The 19,359-nt window shown below is 43.6% G+C and overlaps 1 protein-coding gene, 1 long non-coding RNA gene and 1 other non-coding gene across 6 annotated transcripts in view; all 3 read left to right on the forward strand.

Moving 5' to 3' along the window:
* Nucleotides 1-506: 506 nt before the first annotated feature.
* Nucleotides 507-4,466, forward strand: LOC102461701 (uncharacterized). The gene is made up of 3 exons (XR_331525.5): nt 507-992; nt 2,721-2,826; nt 4,180-4,466. It is a non-coding gene; the product is annotated as an uncharacterized LOC102461701 (long non-coding RNA).
* Nucleotides 3,778-3,976, forward strand: LOC112544599 (small nucleolar RNA SNORA74). The gene has a single exon (XR_003087942.2). It is a non-coding gene; the product is annotated as a small nucleolar RNA SNORA74 (small nucleolar RNA).
* Nucleotides 4,467-8,247: 3,781 nt separating the features above from the next.
* The window catches only part of MATR3 (matrin 3), a 45,773-nt gene continuing 34,661 nt past the window's right edge, over nt 8,248-19,359 (forward strand). For 2 of the 4 annotated variants that reach the window (XM_075900122.2, XM_075900124.2), the window contains exons 1-2: nt 8,248-8,387; nt 16,973-18,037. In XM_075900122.2, coding sequence (XP_075756237.1) covers nt 17,135-18,037 — 903 coding nt within the window. In that variant the 5' untranslated portion in view covers nt 8,248-8,387; nt 16,973-17,134. Of the gene's footprint in view, nt 8,456-16,972; nt 18,038-19,359 lie in introns of all 4 variants that reach the window. The other 2 variants (XM_075900123.2, XM_075900125.2) reach the window with 2 other exon arrangements.

The raw sequence follows: 19,359 nt of genomic DNA on the forward strand, positions 1-19,359 counted from the left end.
CCGTCTCGGCACCCCCCCTCCCCGGGGCCCCGAGCACCCCCCGTCTCGGCACCCCCCCCCCGGGGCCCCGAGCACCCCCCGTCTCGGCACCCCCCCCCCGGAGCCCCGAGCACCCCACGTCTCGGCACCCCCCCTCCCCGGGGCCCCGAGCACCCCCCGTCTCGGCACCCCCCCTCCCCGGGGCCCCGAGCACCCCCCGTCTCGGCACCCCCCCCCCGGAGCCCCGAGCACCGCCCGTCTCGGCACCCCCCCCCCGGAGCCCCGAGCACCGCCCGTCTCGGCACCCCCCCTCCCCGGGGCCCCGAGCACCCCCCGTCTCGGCACCCCCCCCCCCCCCGGGGCCCCGAGCACCCCACGGCCCATGCTGGGCGGGACCCCAGCGCCCGGCCCCTGCAGAGCGTGCGGAGAGCAGGCGCCCCGCCCCTCCCCCCTACGTCAGGAGGAGGCGGGGCCGGGGGCGGGGCCTGCGCACCCTTCTCCCCGGCCGGGCCGCGCCTCCCGCCTTTCCCCGCGCGCCGCCGCCGGGCCCGGCCGTGCAGCGCCCCCCCCCCCTCCCCGCTGCAGCCATGGCCGCGCCACGTGCGGGGCTGGGCTCCGCGCCGGGCTCCCCGAGGCCCCCCATGCGGGGGGGGGGACTGGCCCGCGACCCCCGCGCGCCTCCTGGGCCGGACCCGGCGATCGCGGTCCCGAGCCTTCCCGCAGCGCGTCCCGCTGGGGAGACCTCGCCGGCCGCTGCAGCCCGGGGGCCTGCCTGCTGCTCGGGGGAGCCGCCCCCCCCCCCAGGCCTGAGACAGCCAGCGGGCCTGTGGATTGGAGTCCTGCAGGGGCTCAGTGCGTGCTGCTGGGAAACCAGCGCGCGTTGGGTGTTGATGCTGGTGTGTGTTTTCTTTCAGGGAAGATCGTGACTATCTGAAAAGTGCAAGAAAAAACTCCCCCCCTGGCATCTAAGCAAGCCAGCGCAGGGAGAGGCAGGACGGCGTCTCTTCTGAGAGGTCGGTGTAGCAAAAATGTTGCTCGTAGAATGTGGTCTTATGAACAATAGTGTTAATCCTATGGTGCTTGGCAGTGAGTAAAAAGCACAAAACAGTCCCTGGGCTGAATCGTAATGTCTTTTTACTGACCTCTAACTGTTTTAGCACTGCTTGCTGCCAGAGACACATGCATGGGCTGTGTCTAGACTGGCATGATTTTGTGCAAATATTTTTAATGGAAAAGTTTTTGTGCAAGAGGACATCTATGCTGGCATGTGCCTTTGCGCAAAAGATTTGCTTTTGCGCCAAAGCATGTGTGCCAGTGTAGATGCTCTCTTGCGCAAGAAAGCTCTCATGGCCATTTTAGCCATAGGGCTTTCTAGCGCAAGTAATTAACACTGGCCCTCTTGCTCAAGAATACTTGCGCAAGAGGGCTTATCCCTGAGCGGGAGCATCGGAGTATTTCCGCAAGTGCCACTGATTTTGTACATTACAAAGTCAGTGTTGTTGCGCAAATACTCGCAGCCAGTGTAGGCAGACGGCAAGATTTTGCGCAAAATCATGTCAGTCTAGATGCAGCCATGCTGCTTAGGTAGTGCCATGTGGCTCTCAGGCACCTGTCCCTACTTGGTGGCGGTCACCTATTCACTTTATACCTGCGATGATGTTACGTTGCTGGCAGAACATTTGCTCATAAAATGTGTGTCAGAAAAGTTGTATTAATTTTGACTTATAACAGTTTTTGTGGCATGTAGCATTCTTTAACTGCTGTCAAGTCAGTGGTATTAAGTCTAGTAGTAATTCTCTTGAATTAACAGTTGCCCACAGTTGCCTTACTTCCCCAAAACCCACTTAATCCTCTGGAACCTGATTTTTTAAACATTTGGGCCTGGCTAACAGATACCATGACAGTGAGCTTGTTTGAGTGTACAAAGGACCTGCTAGAGCCATAACTTAGAACTGTGACGTATGTATTTGTATAATGGTTGGGCCAAAGAATTTCAGTCAAGGATAAAACCCCATTGTATTAAGCACCATGCAGATAAGTAATAAAGAAAACTGATCTTGCACCAGATAGTTTAAAGTCTACATGTCAGGATGCAACTGGTAATAACATGGATCCTACTTAGGTGGCAAGAAGGAGATACAACATCAGTCTCAACACTTGCCCAGCAGACATGATCGCTTATGATTTTATGACCTGGCTGCCCACGTTAGCCCTTTTAGCATGGGAGTGTGGAAGTTCTTTGTTCCTGTTTTATTTCAAAGGCCCCACATCAATTCTTTGGAGCCAATGAACTTTTCTATGTGAATTGGGCTTCTGAACTGAATTGTGATTATAGTGTGTGTGTGTGTGTGGTGTTACCACTAGACTGTTAGCCCAGCTGGGTTGGTTTGTCCTTTCTAAAGCTGGGTTATTAAATTCCATCTTAAAAAACAAAATATCCAGTTACATGTAAAGTTAGGGTGGAATTCTCTGTGTAACTCTGTTCTTCAGCTGGTTTCAGATCAATGGCTGAACTACACAAGACTGTGCATTTCTGTAAATTATTCCATGTAGCATCTCTGTGTGTGGGTAAACGCCATTTAATAATTACATTGTGGTGGAGGGCTCACAGAAGATGGAATTTGTAATCGGGAAACTGCCTTATCTTTTTCTACAATTCAAACACCAGCTGTTCAATATTGGTTTAAAAAGTATCTTAAAACTCAAGGTTTGTTGTGCTGTATGTCTTCTGCTTTGTTTAGGCTACCATAATTGGTCTGCAGCTCATGCATTCAGAAGGGGAACAATGTAAACCAAGAGTCACATCAGGGAAGCAAAGAGCTTCTCTACAAAATGAAGACTTGACAGGTAACTCTTCCTTATTTGGCACTGGGGAGATCTAATGAGTCTTACAAAATATGGGAGCAGCCAATTACACACATGCAGCTGTGTCTTAAGAAGAAAACTGTTCTTATTTCACCCTGAGGAGAAATGTCTTCTATTTACTGAGTAGGGAATGTTAACATTTCGATTAAATCAACTAATCGAGTAATCGATGGAAGTTCCATTGACTACTCAATTAGTCGATAAGGGGGGTGCTCCCTCAATAAGGGGGGTGCTCCCTATCTCCCTGTTCCTCTGCCTTTGAAATATACAAGAGCTGTGGATCGCTCTTGTACATTTCAAAGGACGGCTCTTGTACATTTCAGAGGGAGAGGTATAGCAGTAGGGATGCCTCTGCCTTTCCTGCAGAAAAGGTGCTGGGGGGGGGGGAGAGTAGAGGGCAGTGGCTTTTAAGCCAGCTCCTCTCCCCAGTACCAGCTCCTCCCACTGTTTCTCTCTGATAGAGGCAGCAAGGTGGGGGGGAAGTGTCTAGTTGAGTGATTATTCAACTATCCAATAAGCTTATGCTTATCAGGTAGTTGATGAATAGCTGACATCCCTAGTGCTTAGCTCTGTAGATGTGAAACAATATTTAATGCTGTTAAGGCATGGGGAAAGGATAAACTTTTGAAACTTCCTGGTGTAAATCCCTCTGAGCCACAAACAGGGATGGGCAATTTTAATATTTGAGTTGTCATATTCAGAATTCTCGGCCTCAGCTATATTTGAATGGGGTCAGCATGCATGCCTGCTAGGATAGCACTTCCAGTCTGGGAGTGCTAACCCTGGCTCCTTTAGCTCAGCCGAGTTTGTAGCGGATAGCTAGAGAAAATGCTTTTCAGTGAGGCAGGACCCAAATGCGGGGACTAAAGAGATGCCTATTTGGAGGTAATTCTCTTATACACATTCCAAATCATGGAAGGTCTGTTTATTTCATCCAGCAGTTGTCAGCAGCCCAGTGCAGTTCTGTGCCTGTGCTAGTGTTACACTGCTGGGAGAGAAATGTGCCATCATAGTTACCTGGTGCTTCTGGTACTGTTCTGGTGCCCTCAGTGCCAGGTTTTGATAGCACGTTGCATCCTTGAGAGTGGAATAACTTTCTGTAGAGTTAAGTCCTAGTCTGGATGCAAACACAATCATTTTCCTGCAGTACTGTAATATAAAATGTGTCTGTGAATGTTCCCCACCCCCAACCTCCTGTCTGAAAATGAGATATGATGGTGTTAATTGGCAATTTTTTGATAGAAATGCAGACAATTGTCACCTCACTACTTTTTTTCCTGTTAAAGATGGATCTTTAGGGCTCCACTTGCTGACTTATGTGGGGGTTTTTTCTAGTTACAGATAAAAGCCACGTTGAGCATTCAAGAGTGAGCCCAAATGGGAGCAGCAGTAGGTCTCTGAAAAGAAGAGGAATCTGTTGCTGTTGCCGTAAAGAGTGACTGTCAAGATGTTTAGAGAGGTGGGAGTGAGCATGTGAGTAGTCTCGTAACTCAAATGGGACTTCCCGTGAAGAAGTTTTTGCAGAGTAGGAGCCTAGTAAGATAAACATGAAAAGCGGGAAGGATGACATGGATTGCTAGTTTCCTCTTACCCTTTTTATTAAAATATTATTTAAAAATGAATACGAGGCTTTTCCATTTTTTCTTTATTTCAAATGCTTATGTTTAACACTGCCTGCTTATCCTGTTGAAATGAGTCCTTTAATCTTGAAAATCCATAGTTTGGCTGCATCGTGACCCACTGACCACTTCTGCCCTTCTGAAGGGAGGCGGATGTTCTGTGGTGGCTGTACCCCATGAAGGGATGAAAGTCAGTCCCAGATCCTCCCAGATGACAGGGGTTCCTTAATCTGCCCCTAGCTTTAATAGCCGTAGTCCTTATGCTGACTAATACACTATTTGAACTTATTTATGGGGTTGATAGTTGCTCTAGCATGATTTAGAAGCCACTAGAGGCTGAAGCTTCTATTGATCTTTGTTTTGTCTTTTTTTTCTTTTTTTATGAACTAGAACTCTCCATTCAAAAATACCTTCCCTTATATGAACATTGAGTGGTTAAGTATTCAAAAACTTCAGAGGGATAACCAAGTTAGTCTGTAACTGGAAAAACTTACACAACAAATAGTCTAGTAGCACCTTAAAACTAACACAAAGCTCATGATACCATCTACATGTTTTGTTAGTCTTTAAGGTGCTGCTACTAGACTATTCATTGTTGGTTAAGGATTATTTTGGGAAATGTCAAGGCTGGCCACCTGCATTCTCATATGTATGTTTAGTTTTGATTCTAGACTACATTATTTCCACCCACCTTAGAGATGTATGTTGCATTATACACTACTTTGTGTACAAATTTACCAGTCCAGGGGAGGCACTGAGATAAAGCATTTAGTGTAGAAGAAATAACCTTTGTGCAAATTAGAGTTGTTAAAATGTGTTTATTTAGGTAAATGTGTAATGGTTAACCACTAAAGTTGTTAGATGATTACACGTGGGCGAAGGGATGCTGTGTGTAATTGCATGTTTACATTTTTACATCATTTGTGCAAACGTGCTGGTAGTGACAAGAATTTAAAATTACAATATTTCATGCTTTTCAGGGTTACAGCACTAAATAGTGTTCCATTTGATGTAAAAAATCCACAATTCAAATACTTTACACCTACAAACACACAGTTAGGTCAATTTTCTCTTATCCATTGGAAACGTATTTGACTCAATACTCTACAAATTATATACATAGAAATATTCACTGTCAAAAGCAGTTAGTATTGAAAAGAAGTTGTCTACTTATTCAGATGCTGACTTCTGAAAGATGAATATAGTTTGCAAGTCATGAAAAATACAGAATAGTTATACTATTCCATAAAAGATACATTGCACAAGGAAGCATGTGATACATGGACAATTAATACACTTTGGTAGGTATTATACAACTTTAAAATATTCCCATCCTGTCAGCTGAATACAATTCACAGAATCAACCACATGGCTGTTCCACCTCTGAGACACAGCAAGAAAAAACTGGGGAGGGTTATTGGTGATGTCATTCTCGCTGTTCCTTTCAGTGTCAAGGTGGATGATGCTTTTCCTAGTCCACTTGCTCCCATTGCTGACCAAGGTCTCAGATGGGGGAGTGAAGATCTTCTTCCAGGCCTGGAAGATATCAACATTTTTAGCTCCTGCTTCTCCACAAGGCTGAGAAAAGGGAGTATTACACACCATCCTCTGTAGATGTAGTCCTCATACCGGATTAGATAAGGGGTGGAGAAACCTCAGGCTTGTGGGCCAGATGTGGCCCCCTGCTTGCTAGGATCTGGCCCCCAAGACCCAGGAACTCCTCCCCCTCAGCATTGGGGAGCCTGTACTGGTGCTCCAACCATCTTGTCCCCACTCTCCCACCATGGGGCTAGATCGTCCCCATAGGTTCTGATATGTGAGGGTAATGAGGGGAGTGTCTTCTCGGGAGCCATTTCAGTGAGGGCTTTTTTTTTTGTTTGTTTTGCTTCTCACATGTGGTCCCCCGACCCAAAAAGGTTCTCCATGCTGCCTATCATCTAATGATTAGATGGTAGGCTAAAATCTTTCAAACAATTGAAGAGATTCCCTAGAGAAATTAAGGAATCTTGGTGCTGACTGGGACAAGACATTAGGATATTAGCGCTGTATAGATTGCTGTATGGTGCAAATGTGATCAATAAAACCCACAGACTTACATTAGTGCCCGGATGGAAGGGGTCACACCATAGATTTGGAAATAGGCAATCTAACATGAAGTGAGTGGTGAATTTAAACAGGAGGCATTTTCTCCCCCAAAAACTCAAAATTCAGATATGACTATTCCACATTGAAGAATGCATTCAGCCCTCCCCTTTGCAAAACAAATCACTCATAAACTTTGCAGACATTGATTCCTCGGACTATTTTAATTGGAGCAAAATGTATTGATTCTGAAACTTCGGCAACCTGAAAAATGACAGTATAATATCTACAATTAATTTTTTTTTGTTTTTGGTCTCAGCCTTCAGCTTCACACAGAGAAATGGAAGTATAATGCAATTCTGCCTTTAGGTGACTGCAAGGGGGCGTCACCACTCTAGACAAAAGTGGAAATGATTACATACAAAAGTCAGCATTTTGGTCTTTTTCGATCTACACCAAAGGCCAGATTGCCTGAAGGGTATCTGATTTTGTAGTCTGCACACAATCTGACCCAAGGCCAGGTAGCAAGCACCTAGCAAGGGAATGAGCAGGCCTCTATCACCTCAGGCTTCTATCTAGTTGCACAGCCATGTCTACACTCTCAGCTTCTTGTGCAATAAATATGCAAATGAGGCTAAGCATGGAATATTGCTGAGCCTCATTTGCAAACCTAATGAGCTGCCATTTTTGCATAATGTCATTGCACAAGAAGGTTTTTCTTGCATAAGAAGGGGAAGTGTAGACAGCTCCTAGCGCAGGAGCCTCTTCTGCAAAAATGGTGGCTCGAGTATGCAAATGAGGCTTGGCGATATTCCCTGCTTAACCTCATTTGCATATTTCTTGCACAAGAAGCCGCAAGTGTAGATGCAACCCCACTGTTTTCAAAAGTGCAGGGCTGTCACTGGGATTCAGCACTAGGTGCTAGAAGAGAGGTGTGCTGTGATATGCTAGGGCAAGGCAAATCTAGGCATGTTACTGAGCTCCCTGCTGCTCTGACAGGCTTGTACCCCAATGAGTGGGACTGAGCCTGCAAGGGCAGACTGACTGGAATGGGAATGCCACTAGTGCTGGTGTGGGGCCCGGCGGGGGGGAGAGGAGAGCGGGCTTGGCGTAGGTCCGTGCTAACCAGCTCGAGGCCACGGTAGTGGCTACTGCTACACCAAGTAGCCACGCTGCGCTGGCCACGTAGCCACGTGGCTGGGGGTTGGTGTGTCGGACACCAGGGCTGCAGCCCTTGCTGATGAGGGGGTGTGATGTGGGGGGAGGGGGCTGAGGGGGGCAGGGGCTTGTGGCAAGCCAGACTGATGGCGACCCGTGGGGGGGGGGGCTGTGTGCTGTGACGGCCAGGTCGCCCCCCCCCCCCGGCCACGTGGGCGCGCTGGTGGCGGACAGGCCCGTGGGACACTGGGCACACTGCCCTAGCGCAACGCGCCTCGTTCTGGAAGGCGCGCGTACGGTCCGAGGCAACCGGACTCGCTCTCGCGAGAGTTCTGTGGGAAACCAGGCGCTGTGGCGTGGCCGCGGTATGCGCGGGAGAATAAAGGCCTCCAGCAGGTCACAGAGTGCGAGCGAGAGTCTCGCGACATTTCAGAGGCAGCCATCAAGGCGGTGGGAATTCGACAACTCGGAGGCGACCGAGAGGGTGTGCGCGCGCACCCCCCTCCCCCCCCCCGCGCGCAGGGGTTGTGGTTGTCTCGCGAGAGCGCAGCAAAGAAGCGTTTGTTTTGCGGCGGTCTCGCGAGAGATGTGAGGCTCGCGCACGAGCGGCAGCCACCTCTCCCCCCCCGCCGCTGGAGCCGTTGGTGGTGCGACAGCGGACGGAGGCGCTATCGCGGGCCTGAGGTAGGCGCGGGGCTGGGCGCCGCTTTCGCCGCCATGTTAGGAGCTGGCCTTGGCGGCGTCCCCTCAGGGTGAGAGGGCTGCGACGGGGCCTGGACTTTGCTAACCGGAACGGGTAGGCCGGGCCCGGCGGGAGGCGGTGATCAGGCCCCGCTGCGTGGCCGGAGCCTGTGGGCGGGCGGCGGGGGGCCGCGGCCGGCCCCTCGGGAGAGCGCCGCCCGTGCGGCAAGCGGAGGCTGCGGCGGGAGGGAACAATGCGGCGCCGCGTGCGGCCTCGGGCCGGGCCTGGCTTCCTGCCGGGCCTTGCGGCGCGCGCCCCCTCACTCCGGCTCGCAGTACTGCGCCCTGCCCCCGAGCGAGCCCGGTGGGCGCTTCCCGGGGCCGCTCGCGGAACCGCCCCGGCTCATCCCGCCGGGCCCCGCTCCCTGCGCGCTCCCCGGCTCGGATGACCGCGTAGGAGCGAGGCGCGCGCTCCTGGCTCCTACCCCCTGCGGTGGCTGCGTGCCCCCGCCCCCTCCCTGCTGCTGAGACACGCAGCGTCCTGCTGGGCCCCTTCCGCTGCACTTCGGGGGACTCGCTCAGCCCACGTGGTGAGCTAGCCTCCAGCTGCTGTGGGCACCTGGCATGTACTCGGATCCTGTGGACTGGTACGTGACTGTCCTGGAACGCTGCTGGTGCCATTGAAGCTTAAACCGTGTGTCTAAGTGGATGTGCCCATGCCCCAGGTTAAGTTTTTGTTCTTCACATATAAACTGTGGAGTCAGCAGCTTACTTCATAAACACACATTCTAAGACTTAAACAGCACATTAATAAATACATGTGCCTTCTGTTAATAGCATTTCTGAAGGCTATTTCTCTTGAAGACTTCCAGAGGTGGTGACATCCTGGCCAAAGGCACAGAGAAAATATCTACTTTAAAAACACATCTTTCTAGCCTGTTTCACTTTCATGGAACTTGAACCACATATGTGCTGCATGGTACTGCATAGGCCTGTTTAAATCTTTGCTTCCTGGGCTCAGGAAGAAGAAAAGTTTGTATTTAAAATTTGATAATTATGAATAATGTTGTATTAAACGGACACCATTAACTTGAAATGCAGTAAAAAAAACAGATGGTCTGGTAGCACTTTATAGACTAACAAAACATGTAGATGGAGACCATTTGTTGTTTTTTTCCCCTGTAACAGACTAACTTGGCTACCCCCATTTTTGAAATGTAGTGAACTTCAAAAAGTGAATTGAAACAAGTGCTACATATATCCCTCAGTCTTTCTCTCCCTGCCCCCTTGTGTTTCTGCAGTTGCATTTTCTTTTTTAGAACAAAAGATTGTTCTGTTGCCACTAGAGAGATACATACAAATAAGCTGCTAAGGCAGACATGCATGTTTTAATTTCATGCACAGTGCCTAAATGGTCACCCACAAAATGCTCTTCAACTTTAGATTAAAAAATCTTCAGGCAGAGATAATGACTTTTTTTAAAAAGTTGAATGGCCCATTTAACTGTCTTTGCTTTATAAAGCATACTGTTTAGGGCAGAATGACCTAATAGTGCCCTAAATACAAAAAAATAAAACTTAACTGCTTACTGGTCTTTGGCTATATTTACATTAAAAAAAAATTAGTATAAAGAGTGTCATGATGCTCAGAGAACATAAGGGGTATTATTTTTTCCATACAGAATGAGATAAGCCGCTCACATCTAGGAGACTGACAGCATTCTTTGTTTTTAAAAAAACCCTTACTTTCTCTGTACTTAAGGTTACCTATTGTAGGTGTCTGAACTAGCAATTTATTAGTAGAGTAGTCAATGGAATTTCCATCTATTAGTCAATAGGCACTTCTGCCTAGCGGGAGCTCTTGTACCTTTCAAAGTTGGAAGGCCGCATGGAGCCCAGGGTCAGTGGGGGACTCAGAGTCCTGCGCTGGCCCCAAGCTCTATGCATTTCAAAGAGGAAAGGCGCATGAAGTCCCTTCTGGGGACTCTTTGCATTTCAAAGCTAGCATGCCTTGGAGCCTGGGGGCAGCTGGGGACTCCCTAGCTGTCGCCAGGCTCTGTGTGGCATTTTAAAGTGGCTTGGAGCCTGGGATCAGCTGAGAACTTCCCAGCTGACCCCAGAGTAAGTTCTGTGTGGCGCTGCTGCTTTGAAATGCCAGGACAGTATCCAGGATCAGATGTGCCGCACTGCCCCTTTGAAACGCTGCGGTGGCATTTCAAAGCAGCACTGCTACATGGAGCTCTGGACTCTGCGTGGCACTGCTGCTTTGAAGTACCCCCCCTCCTTCCCTTTCTTTATTTGATAGAGGCAGCAAGGGTGTGTGTGGAAGCGACTAGTCGACTATTCTCTTGACTAGTCCTTAACATCCCTAGTCTGAGCACCTTACCTTTATGAAACTATCCAAATAAAAATATTAAGCAAGTAGAGACTCTGGTTATACCAGGGTCTTTGTATTTTGAAGAGTTTATCTGCGGAGTATTCTGAACTTGAAGACTTTACAGTTAGTTGTGATGTGGAAATAACTGGGATGCTACAGGCATTCCAAGACTACATGACAAAAGAGAAACCAATAGAGTAAGTACTGCTTGATACTCTAAATCTGATACTCCTGGTCTGGCAACATCTGTGGTCTGGCAGGACCATGGGTATTCCTGGACCAGAGAGCCGGACTGGGAGCGATGTTGTCCAGGGTCAGAAGTGTAGCCGTGGCCAGTGTCAGTGGAGCTGGAGGCTGGGAGCGCAGGCCAGGCTGGCAGTGGCGAGAACAACCCATTGGCATCAGTGGGGGCTGGCACTTGGGAGAGGGACCTTGACCTCCCTTGTCCAGAAAACTCCCTGATTCGAGACCACTCAGGTCCCGGACCAGAGAGGTCCAACCTGTACTTACTAAACAGATCCTGCCTGCAACTTTTCTGTTTACAAGTTTTATCAGGAATATCTGAATCATGAAAACAAGAAAAACTTACAAATGCCTCACATTGTAAGGAAACATGCTGAACTCTCTTCTAAAAATTCAAGTGCTTATTAATAGGCGAAAATGAGGAATTGATTACCAGTTTGTGGTTAACTAGTAAGCATCACCTTTAATGGGCGATGCTTACCAGTTGCAGCTAACTCTGGGGTCTGGAGCAGCACCTCACTCACCGAGGGCAGGAGGTGCTGCAGTTCTGTTGGAGCAGCTCGTGTCTGCAATGGGTATGTCCTGACCCAGCTGGAGCAGCCCCCGTGAGGGGTCTGGGTGAGAGGAAGGGTGCAGGAAGCTGGCAGTGGTGAGGGGCAGGGTCTGGAAGGGATTTTCCTATATTTCCTTTAATCCTTTTTACAGAAATTGTAGGTGTTAACTGTTACTAAAAGTTTTTTAAAAAGGCATGATTAAGTTGGAGGTGCAGTCCTTTTCTGTCCATAGCCTGTTCTTTCAGCCTATTAGTATATAGGAAGAGGCTGTTCCCTTGCACAGAACTCAATGGGATTCTGTTGCTGGAAACAAATGTAGAAAGAAGTGTGCATATTTGTGTAGTTCATTTGGTATTGCTGTGATAAGTGAAAACTTAAAAAAACAACCAATAGTCTGGTAGCTCTTTAAAGACTAACAAAATATATAGATGGTATCATGAGCTTTCGTGGGCACAGCACACTTCCTCAGATGACCTGAGTGGGGCTGTGCCCGCGAAAGCTCATGTTACCATTTGCATATTTCGTTAGTCTTTAAAGTGCTACCAGACTATTTGTTGTGTATTAAGTTTTTCTTGTTACAGACTAACTCGGCTACCCCTCTGAAGCTTATGATCAGTAAAACAGTTTGCATAAAACCTGTGTGTAAGTAGAAACATAGCATTGAAGATAGACAGTTTATTACTTTTGTTCATATTAGAAATGGATCAAGTTAGTTGTTGCTAGAATAAATTATTAGTAAACAGGTGCCTTATTTCCTGTCCATTCACTTCATAAGATGAGGCAACCTGGATGTCGAAAATAAGATACATTGAAGTTTTTGTCTATTTTTCGAAATAATTTAGTGTTTTAGTGTTGCATATTAATACCATTACACTTAAATTAGTCAGCATTTCAATTATCTGTTTTACGGTTATGTTGCTAGCTGAAATTTTTTACACTGTTTTAACTAGTTCTTTATTAAATTTATTGAACTATTTTTAAGAATGTGCAAATGAGCATCAGAGGCTTATATCTTTTTGTAAATTGAAGCCATTATTAATAGGGATATGAATGTGTATTGAAGTACACGGTTAACCAGTGAACGTGAGCTCATCGGTCATCCCTCTTGGACACCTCTCCTCCACTGTCTCTGTATCATTTTAACATTCCTAATTATGAAGGCTTTTTAATTTTCTACATATTATATAAGTATTTGTACCACAGTATACATATCAATCCTTAATTTTTCTTAATGGAAGTTGTGTGTTCTTAGTAGGTCTGATTTTAAAGAGAAAATGTGCACATTTTACATGCTAATTCAAAGTCTTATAAATTGAAGCTGGGTTACATTTTTCAGGTACTTTAGGTGAAAAATATTGTTTAAGAAAGTCCCTACAATATTATTAAACATGTTCTCACTATTTTTATTTTTGTAATACTATTTAACAAGTGTTTACAGTACTGTACTGGTGGAAGAAAACCAGAAAGTGAAACTGACTAGAAACAAAATGGAAGTTTTGATTTTTTTCATTGTCTAAACTGAGAAATAAAAATTGTAAAACACCACAAACTGTCATTTAGAATTTTAAAACTTTTTATTTTAATAACCGGTGGTATTTATGCAGGTAAGAAAATTATTTAAAGTATTTTCAAACTAAATGTACTTTAAAGATGCTGATGTTGAGGTTTTTGTGGCCAAAGAAGATTAATGTATCCTGAGAACTTAGCAAATAGCATTACATAAGTCTAAAGTGGAACTCTTATTGATTTTCATGGGGGAATTTCCATTGAAAGTGGATGGCACAATATAGCTGTCAACTTTTTCATGTTTGGAAACAATATGAATACTAAAATAGAACAAAAACCCAGTACTGTTTGAAAATCAGCATTAATCTGCCTGTGCATATGGCAGCTACACGTTCAGTATCGTTCCAGTTTTTTTGCATTTTTGTCAACTTGTAATTAGATTTATTCTGGAGAAATTTCTTGTGCAACTTGTTTCTAAAAATTGATGGACATTGTTCTTGTTTGTACCTTTAAAATTGTATGTTGAAACAGCTTTTTCTATAAACTTTCAAAGTTTAATATCCATTTTCTGACTGAATCTTTATATTTAAAATTTAGTTTCCAAAACGCATCTGTTCCCAGTATAGTTAAAATTTTAATAACACTTTCATAGCATTATGAAACTTTGAACTGAGTTAAATCAAAACTCAATTCCTTCCACTGCTTCGATCAGTCATGGTCATCTTGTTACTGTGGCTCAGTTGATGACACACTCACTTTGAAGTCAGAAAATCTTGGGGTGCAGGTTCATCAGTGACTTGTCAAAATCTGGTATGGACACTGTATTGCAGTCCTTCAAGGGCTTGCATTGTTAGAAATGCTGTCTTTTGAATGAGATCTTAAACTTGACCATGTGGAAATTAAACATCCTTTGGTTATGAGATTAGTGGCCTTTTTCCCTTTCTTTTATGAACCCTTCCCACTTTTGGTTTTAATGTACAAACAAAAGACTAGTGGCAATCAGGTGCCAATGAGATAAGGAAATATTTAGAGAGATCCACCCAGAAACTTAATTCCCCTCTATATCCTACTTGAAAGTTAACACAGATAAACAGATGTATAGTGCACAAACTACTAAAAAGACCCACAATTCTGTCAGCAATGCTTTCTGCATAACTGTCTTCATTCATCCTCTCCTGAGTTTCTCTCCCTGCTGTGTCTTCTGTGTTTGTAGACTTTTTTTTTCTGGCTTTTGTTTTCTTTTTCCTCTTTACAGATCTGCAGCATCATTGCAGTAACACTTTGCAGAAGTAATTTATATGTAGAACCAGGCTATAGAATAAAACTCAGTTTCTCTCTGCAGCAGAACTCTGAGGTGCTACTACTCAGATGCTCCTTGTTTATTTCCATGATATTCTAACCAGAGCTATGAATAGTGAATTAATAGTCAAAAAGCATGATGAGAGCTGCCCAATGGATTTGCGGGAAATACTGCTTTTTGAAGAGTAGATAACATTAGTGTTCTGTCCAACTTGTAGTTTAAACAGGTTCTGATGTTTAAAGCTATATGCATCAAGCTGTTGCTGGGCATATGGCTGTATGCTCAGCCTTTGTTAGCAGTTTCTAACTTATTGTTTTGCAAAGCTCCTTAATATACCTTAAGAAAAGCACTATTAAAAGCCATATTCTGTCCCGTTGTTACAAATGTATAAATGAACTGTATTTTAATGATATATGTTAACGCAAGTGTATATAAAATGAAGTAATTTTTTTGTAAAGTAGTTTAAAATATTTTGAAGATAGTTTATACTATTAGAGAATGCTGCTACTGACTTCAGACTTGCTCATATTCATGATGAACTTATTTAATTGGCTCTTCATTTTACAGTAAAGTCCAAAAATGTTTGAGACTCCTGGAACACTTTCAGCTTGTGTCTTGGATCTTGCCATATCACCTAGCCACCTGCTTTTTCTGTCCCACCCTATTTTCTTGCCACTGAATAATTTATTGTGTAACTATTGATGTCTGGAATACCCTTCTATCTCTCCACATCATTTGCTCTTTTGAAATAAGTTTCTTTCCCATTCTGCTTAATCTTGTAGATCGCACCTGAAACTTATGTGAAATAATTATAAAAGGCTGCAGATGTTTAACCATAAGTAAAACAAAAATTACACTCATTACACTGGATGCATTGAAGGTGGTCCTTCGTGTTGTCTTTGTGTGTTATGCACATTTATTGAAGGATCTTCTACGTCTTTGATATAAATCATAAATATTTGGTAAGACATTGATACTTGTGACATACATAGCATCTTTCACCCAAAGGGTACCAAAGGGCTTTATACTTAAATATATTGGTGGAAAAACTTTGTGTTAATTACCACTGAAAACAAGTTTTAAATTCAATAAGCAGTTGTGAGGATCACATGCTTGAAATATAGGGAATGGGAAACTCTGCAAGGGTAAGAGTCTGTGTACTGTAGAGCTTCTCCACTATTCATCTCTTCAGTGGAAGATGCCCACTTTTATTTCCTTGTCTCTCACCCAAAATGTGTCTCACCCAAAATGTTCCCCCTCCTGACAAAAGGGTGTATGATTTGGGGCTTTTCTTTCTCTGCTGCAAAGCCATTATGTTTTGAGCGATTGGCCCTGCAGGAATTCAAAGGGTGTATTCTTTACAGAACCTAAATGCAGTTATTCTCTGCTACCAGAGAAGGGCATCTATTTTGTGGGGAATTGTATTGCTTTGCACGTGCCATCAGTCTGTAGAGTTTCAAATGTGAGGGGGAAATGCACTAGCTCACCTCTCCACAAAAATGAAATCGCTTTAAAAATAGCTGTCAAGAAGTGCAAAGAAACTTTACACAACAGTGTAGGAAGTAAAGAATACCATATCTAATTGAAACAGCAGAAGAAATATAATTAGGTAGAATATATTGCTCAGTTCTAGTATCCCAGGTATATTCCAAATAATATTCATCTCTTGTGAAAAATGCCAAGGGACCTTTAACAACCACAGAGGTCATGATCTCAATTTTAAATCACATCCGAAAGACAGCAGCATTATCAGTGTTTCCTGATAGTGTATTGGTTCAGAACTGATGGGGATGAGGGGAAATAGCACCATCTTATGATTTACCAATGCCTTTTCCTGCAACCGTAGGGTTTCCTTTGACATCTCCCATCCAAGTACTGACCAAACCTGGCCTTACTCAGCTTAAGATCTGATAGCACAGGCTGATGTTATGGCTGTGGTATAGTAATTAGAAGGATAGATTCATTTAATATGTGGTATTAACCATATAATTGCAATATGAGCAAGAGGTCTTTCTTGCTTTCTACCAAATTAAAACTTATTTTTCTTGTTCACATCTGTCTTCACTTCAGTAATTTGATTTGACTGCATAAAGGTTGAATATTATGTTTGGCCTCATTTACTAGATCTTATAGACACTTGTTACCCAAACTTCAGTTACTTATAACTTCCCTTTCGCCCTTTTCTATAGTGGTATAGTTTTCATTTTCAAATGTGTATATACCAAATTCATCTTGGTTTCCGTGGCTTTGTGTTTTTTGTGGTCTTCTGGAACTTAGCATAGTAATGTAGGGTGTATACAAAACCACTAAAGATCAAGGCTTGTGTGGTAGTAAACTTGAGATGCTTTCTAACATCTAAAGCTTCTGAAATTCACTTATCTTCAGCATGACTCATTTTTTATAGGAGATTAGTTTGTATAGGTGGAAAAACTACTGTATTATCTGAAATAATGTATGTAGGTTCTGAGTACATCTCAAATCTGTTTGAGCTATGTAATAAGCTTTGTAAGATTGAGATCTTAAATGTTTTTAGATCAACATGATGCATAAGTTTAAAACTGCATCTGTTTTAAAGGGATTTATGACTAAAACTGCTTGTTTTTCTACAGAATTGTCTGGTGTTTCTCAGCTTGAAGAAGATCTACAGTCATTATTGATCCTTTTTTCTTGGCGTTACCATTTTGAAGTGAAGTTTACCTTTCTAGTGTGAGCTTTCTTTTCAGCCATCTTTAAAATTTTGATCCATAAAATAGACAAGCTATAGTTCTACAATGTCCAAGTCATTCCAGCAGTCATCTCTAAGTAGGGATTCACAAGGTCATGGGCGTGACCTGTCTGCAGGAATAGGCCTTCTTGCTGCTGCTACCCAGTCTTTAAGTATGCCAGCATCTCTTGGAAGGATGAACCAGGGTACTGCACGCCTTGCTAGCTTAATGAATCTTGGAATGAGTTCTTCATTGAACCAACAAGGATCTCATAGTGCACTGTCTTCTGCTAGTACCTCTTCCCATAATTTACAGTCTATTTTTAACATTGGAAGTAGAGGTCCACTCCCTTTGTCTTCTCAACACCGTGGAGATGCAGACCAGGCCACTAATATTTTGGCCAGCTTCGGTCTGTCCGCTAGAGACTTAGATGAACTGAGTCGCTATCCTGAGGACAAGATTACTCCTGAAAACTTGCCTCAAATCCTTCTACAACTTAAAAGGAGGAGAGCTGAAGAAGGTCCTTCATTGAGTTATGGTAGAGATGGCAGATCATCTACACGGGAGCCACCATACAGAGTACCTAGGGATGATTGGGAAGAAAAAAGGCACTTTAGAAGAGATAGTTTTGATGATCGTGGTCCTAGTCTCAACCCGGTGGTTGACTATGACCATGGAAGTCGTTCTCAAGAATCTGGTTATTATGACAGAATGGATTATGAAGATGACAGATTAAGAGATGGAGAAAGGTGTAGGGATGACTCTTTTTATGGTGAGACTTCGCATAACTATCATAAATTTGAAAGTGAGTATGACAGAATGGGTCGTGGTCCTGGTCCTGAGAGATCTCTCTTTGAGAAAAAAAGAGGTGCTCCTCCCAATAGCAATATTGAAGACTTCCATGGATTCTTACCGAAGGGTTATCCCCATCTGTGCTCTATATGTGATATGCCAGTTCATTCTAATAAGGTGAGTTATGCATCAGATGCTTCTGTTTTCCTTTACATTGTAGTATCTATTCTGTTTTTACCTATTTCTTTGACTATTTCTATAGCCTAATTACTTTTAAAATGATCTGAAAATTTGAGAGTGAAAAAGGCACTTTGTAAATAAACAAAGTAATTGTTAATGAACACTTTAAACCAGGGCTTTACATTAATATTCTGTTTGCCCAGATTGCTTAACTTCAGACCAAACTTGCTAACATCTGCTGGGATATCTTATTTATATTTTACATCCTACATGTTCTCTTAACCACAAACATCTAGCATTTATGCAGGGTTGGGTTTTTTGGTGTGTTTTTTGTTATTTTTTTAGCACTATATCTATTGTGCTATTCAGGAAGCTAGATTCAGCTCTCCTTCACATCTGTCTTGATTGCGAATTTTATGTAGTTAAGATGCATTCTTGAACAGCACTGCTTTTTTCCTTGTCCATGGCCAAAGGGAAAGAGTTAATGTAGAGCCCTGGAACTTATTTGCAGGAGTATAATTCACATTTTAGATTAGTTCATTCTTGCCTTTTTAATTTCACTTTAACACTCTATCTCATACTATGGCTGAAATTTGTCGTCATTTTTTCTACTTTTTTTCCACAACTTTCTTAGGCACACTTCAGACTCACTTTTTATTGTCACATATTGCATCTGTCCCTTTAGAAGCTCAGGAAAAAGTCTGCTGCTGCAGTATCCTGCTCTGTGTTCCTAGTAGTGTTCTTTACTTGACTTGCAAATAGAGTGGATCTTCTGGTGTATTTTTGATCAGACTTCCCTCTTAAATTATTCATAACTATGTCAATCCTCTGACAAGGTAACAATTTACTCAGACTAGCTTATTTGCTCACATTATTCAGAGCCCTCTTACTTTCAGCTTTTTGGTTTTATTCATTCTTGCTGATTTTCAATATACTAGGAAATTGAATTTTTAAGTGTCCCTTTGGTCAAAATCAATTACATTATATTTGGACTTTGGAGAAAATTATTCAAGTTAAGAAGACATATTTGCCTTACGATTGTTTTTAATGTGGTGTCATTGTTGTTAACTTTTTCTTTACAGTAACATCTGGAAGTATTGCCTGATCTTGAAAATATTGTAAAACAACTAAAATGATGAAACCAAGTGTTCATATAACTTGAGAATTAAGCTGTTAAGTTGTATTTACTAACCTGACAAAGCAAATACAGATTTATTAATTATTACTTCAAGTAACTCCAATAGTATTTAGTTTTTTCCTCCATTTGAAGTTTTTAACTGATATAAACAAAATAAACCCACGGTCCTATAAAAAAAATC

Source organism: Pelodiscus sinensis, chromosome 16 (assembly GCF_052426305.1).
Source record: "Pelodiscus sinensis isolate ZL-2025 chromosome 16, ASM5242630v1, whole genome shotgun sequence".
NCBI classification, from domain to species: Eukaryota; Metazoa; Chordata; order Testudines; family Trionychidae; genus Pelodiscus; species Pelodiscus sinensis.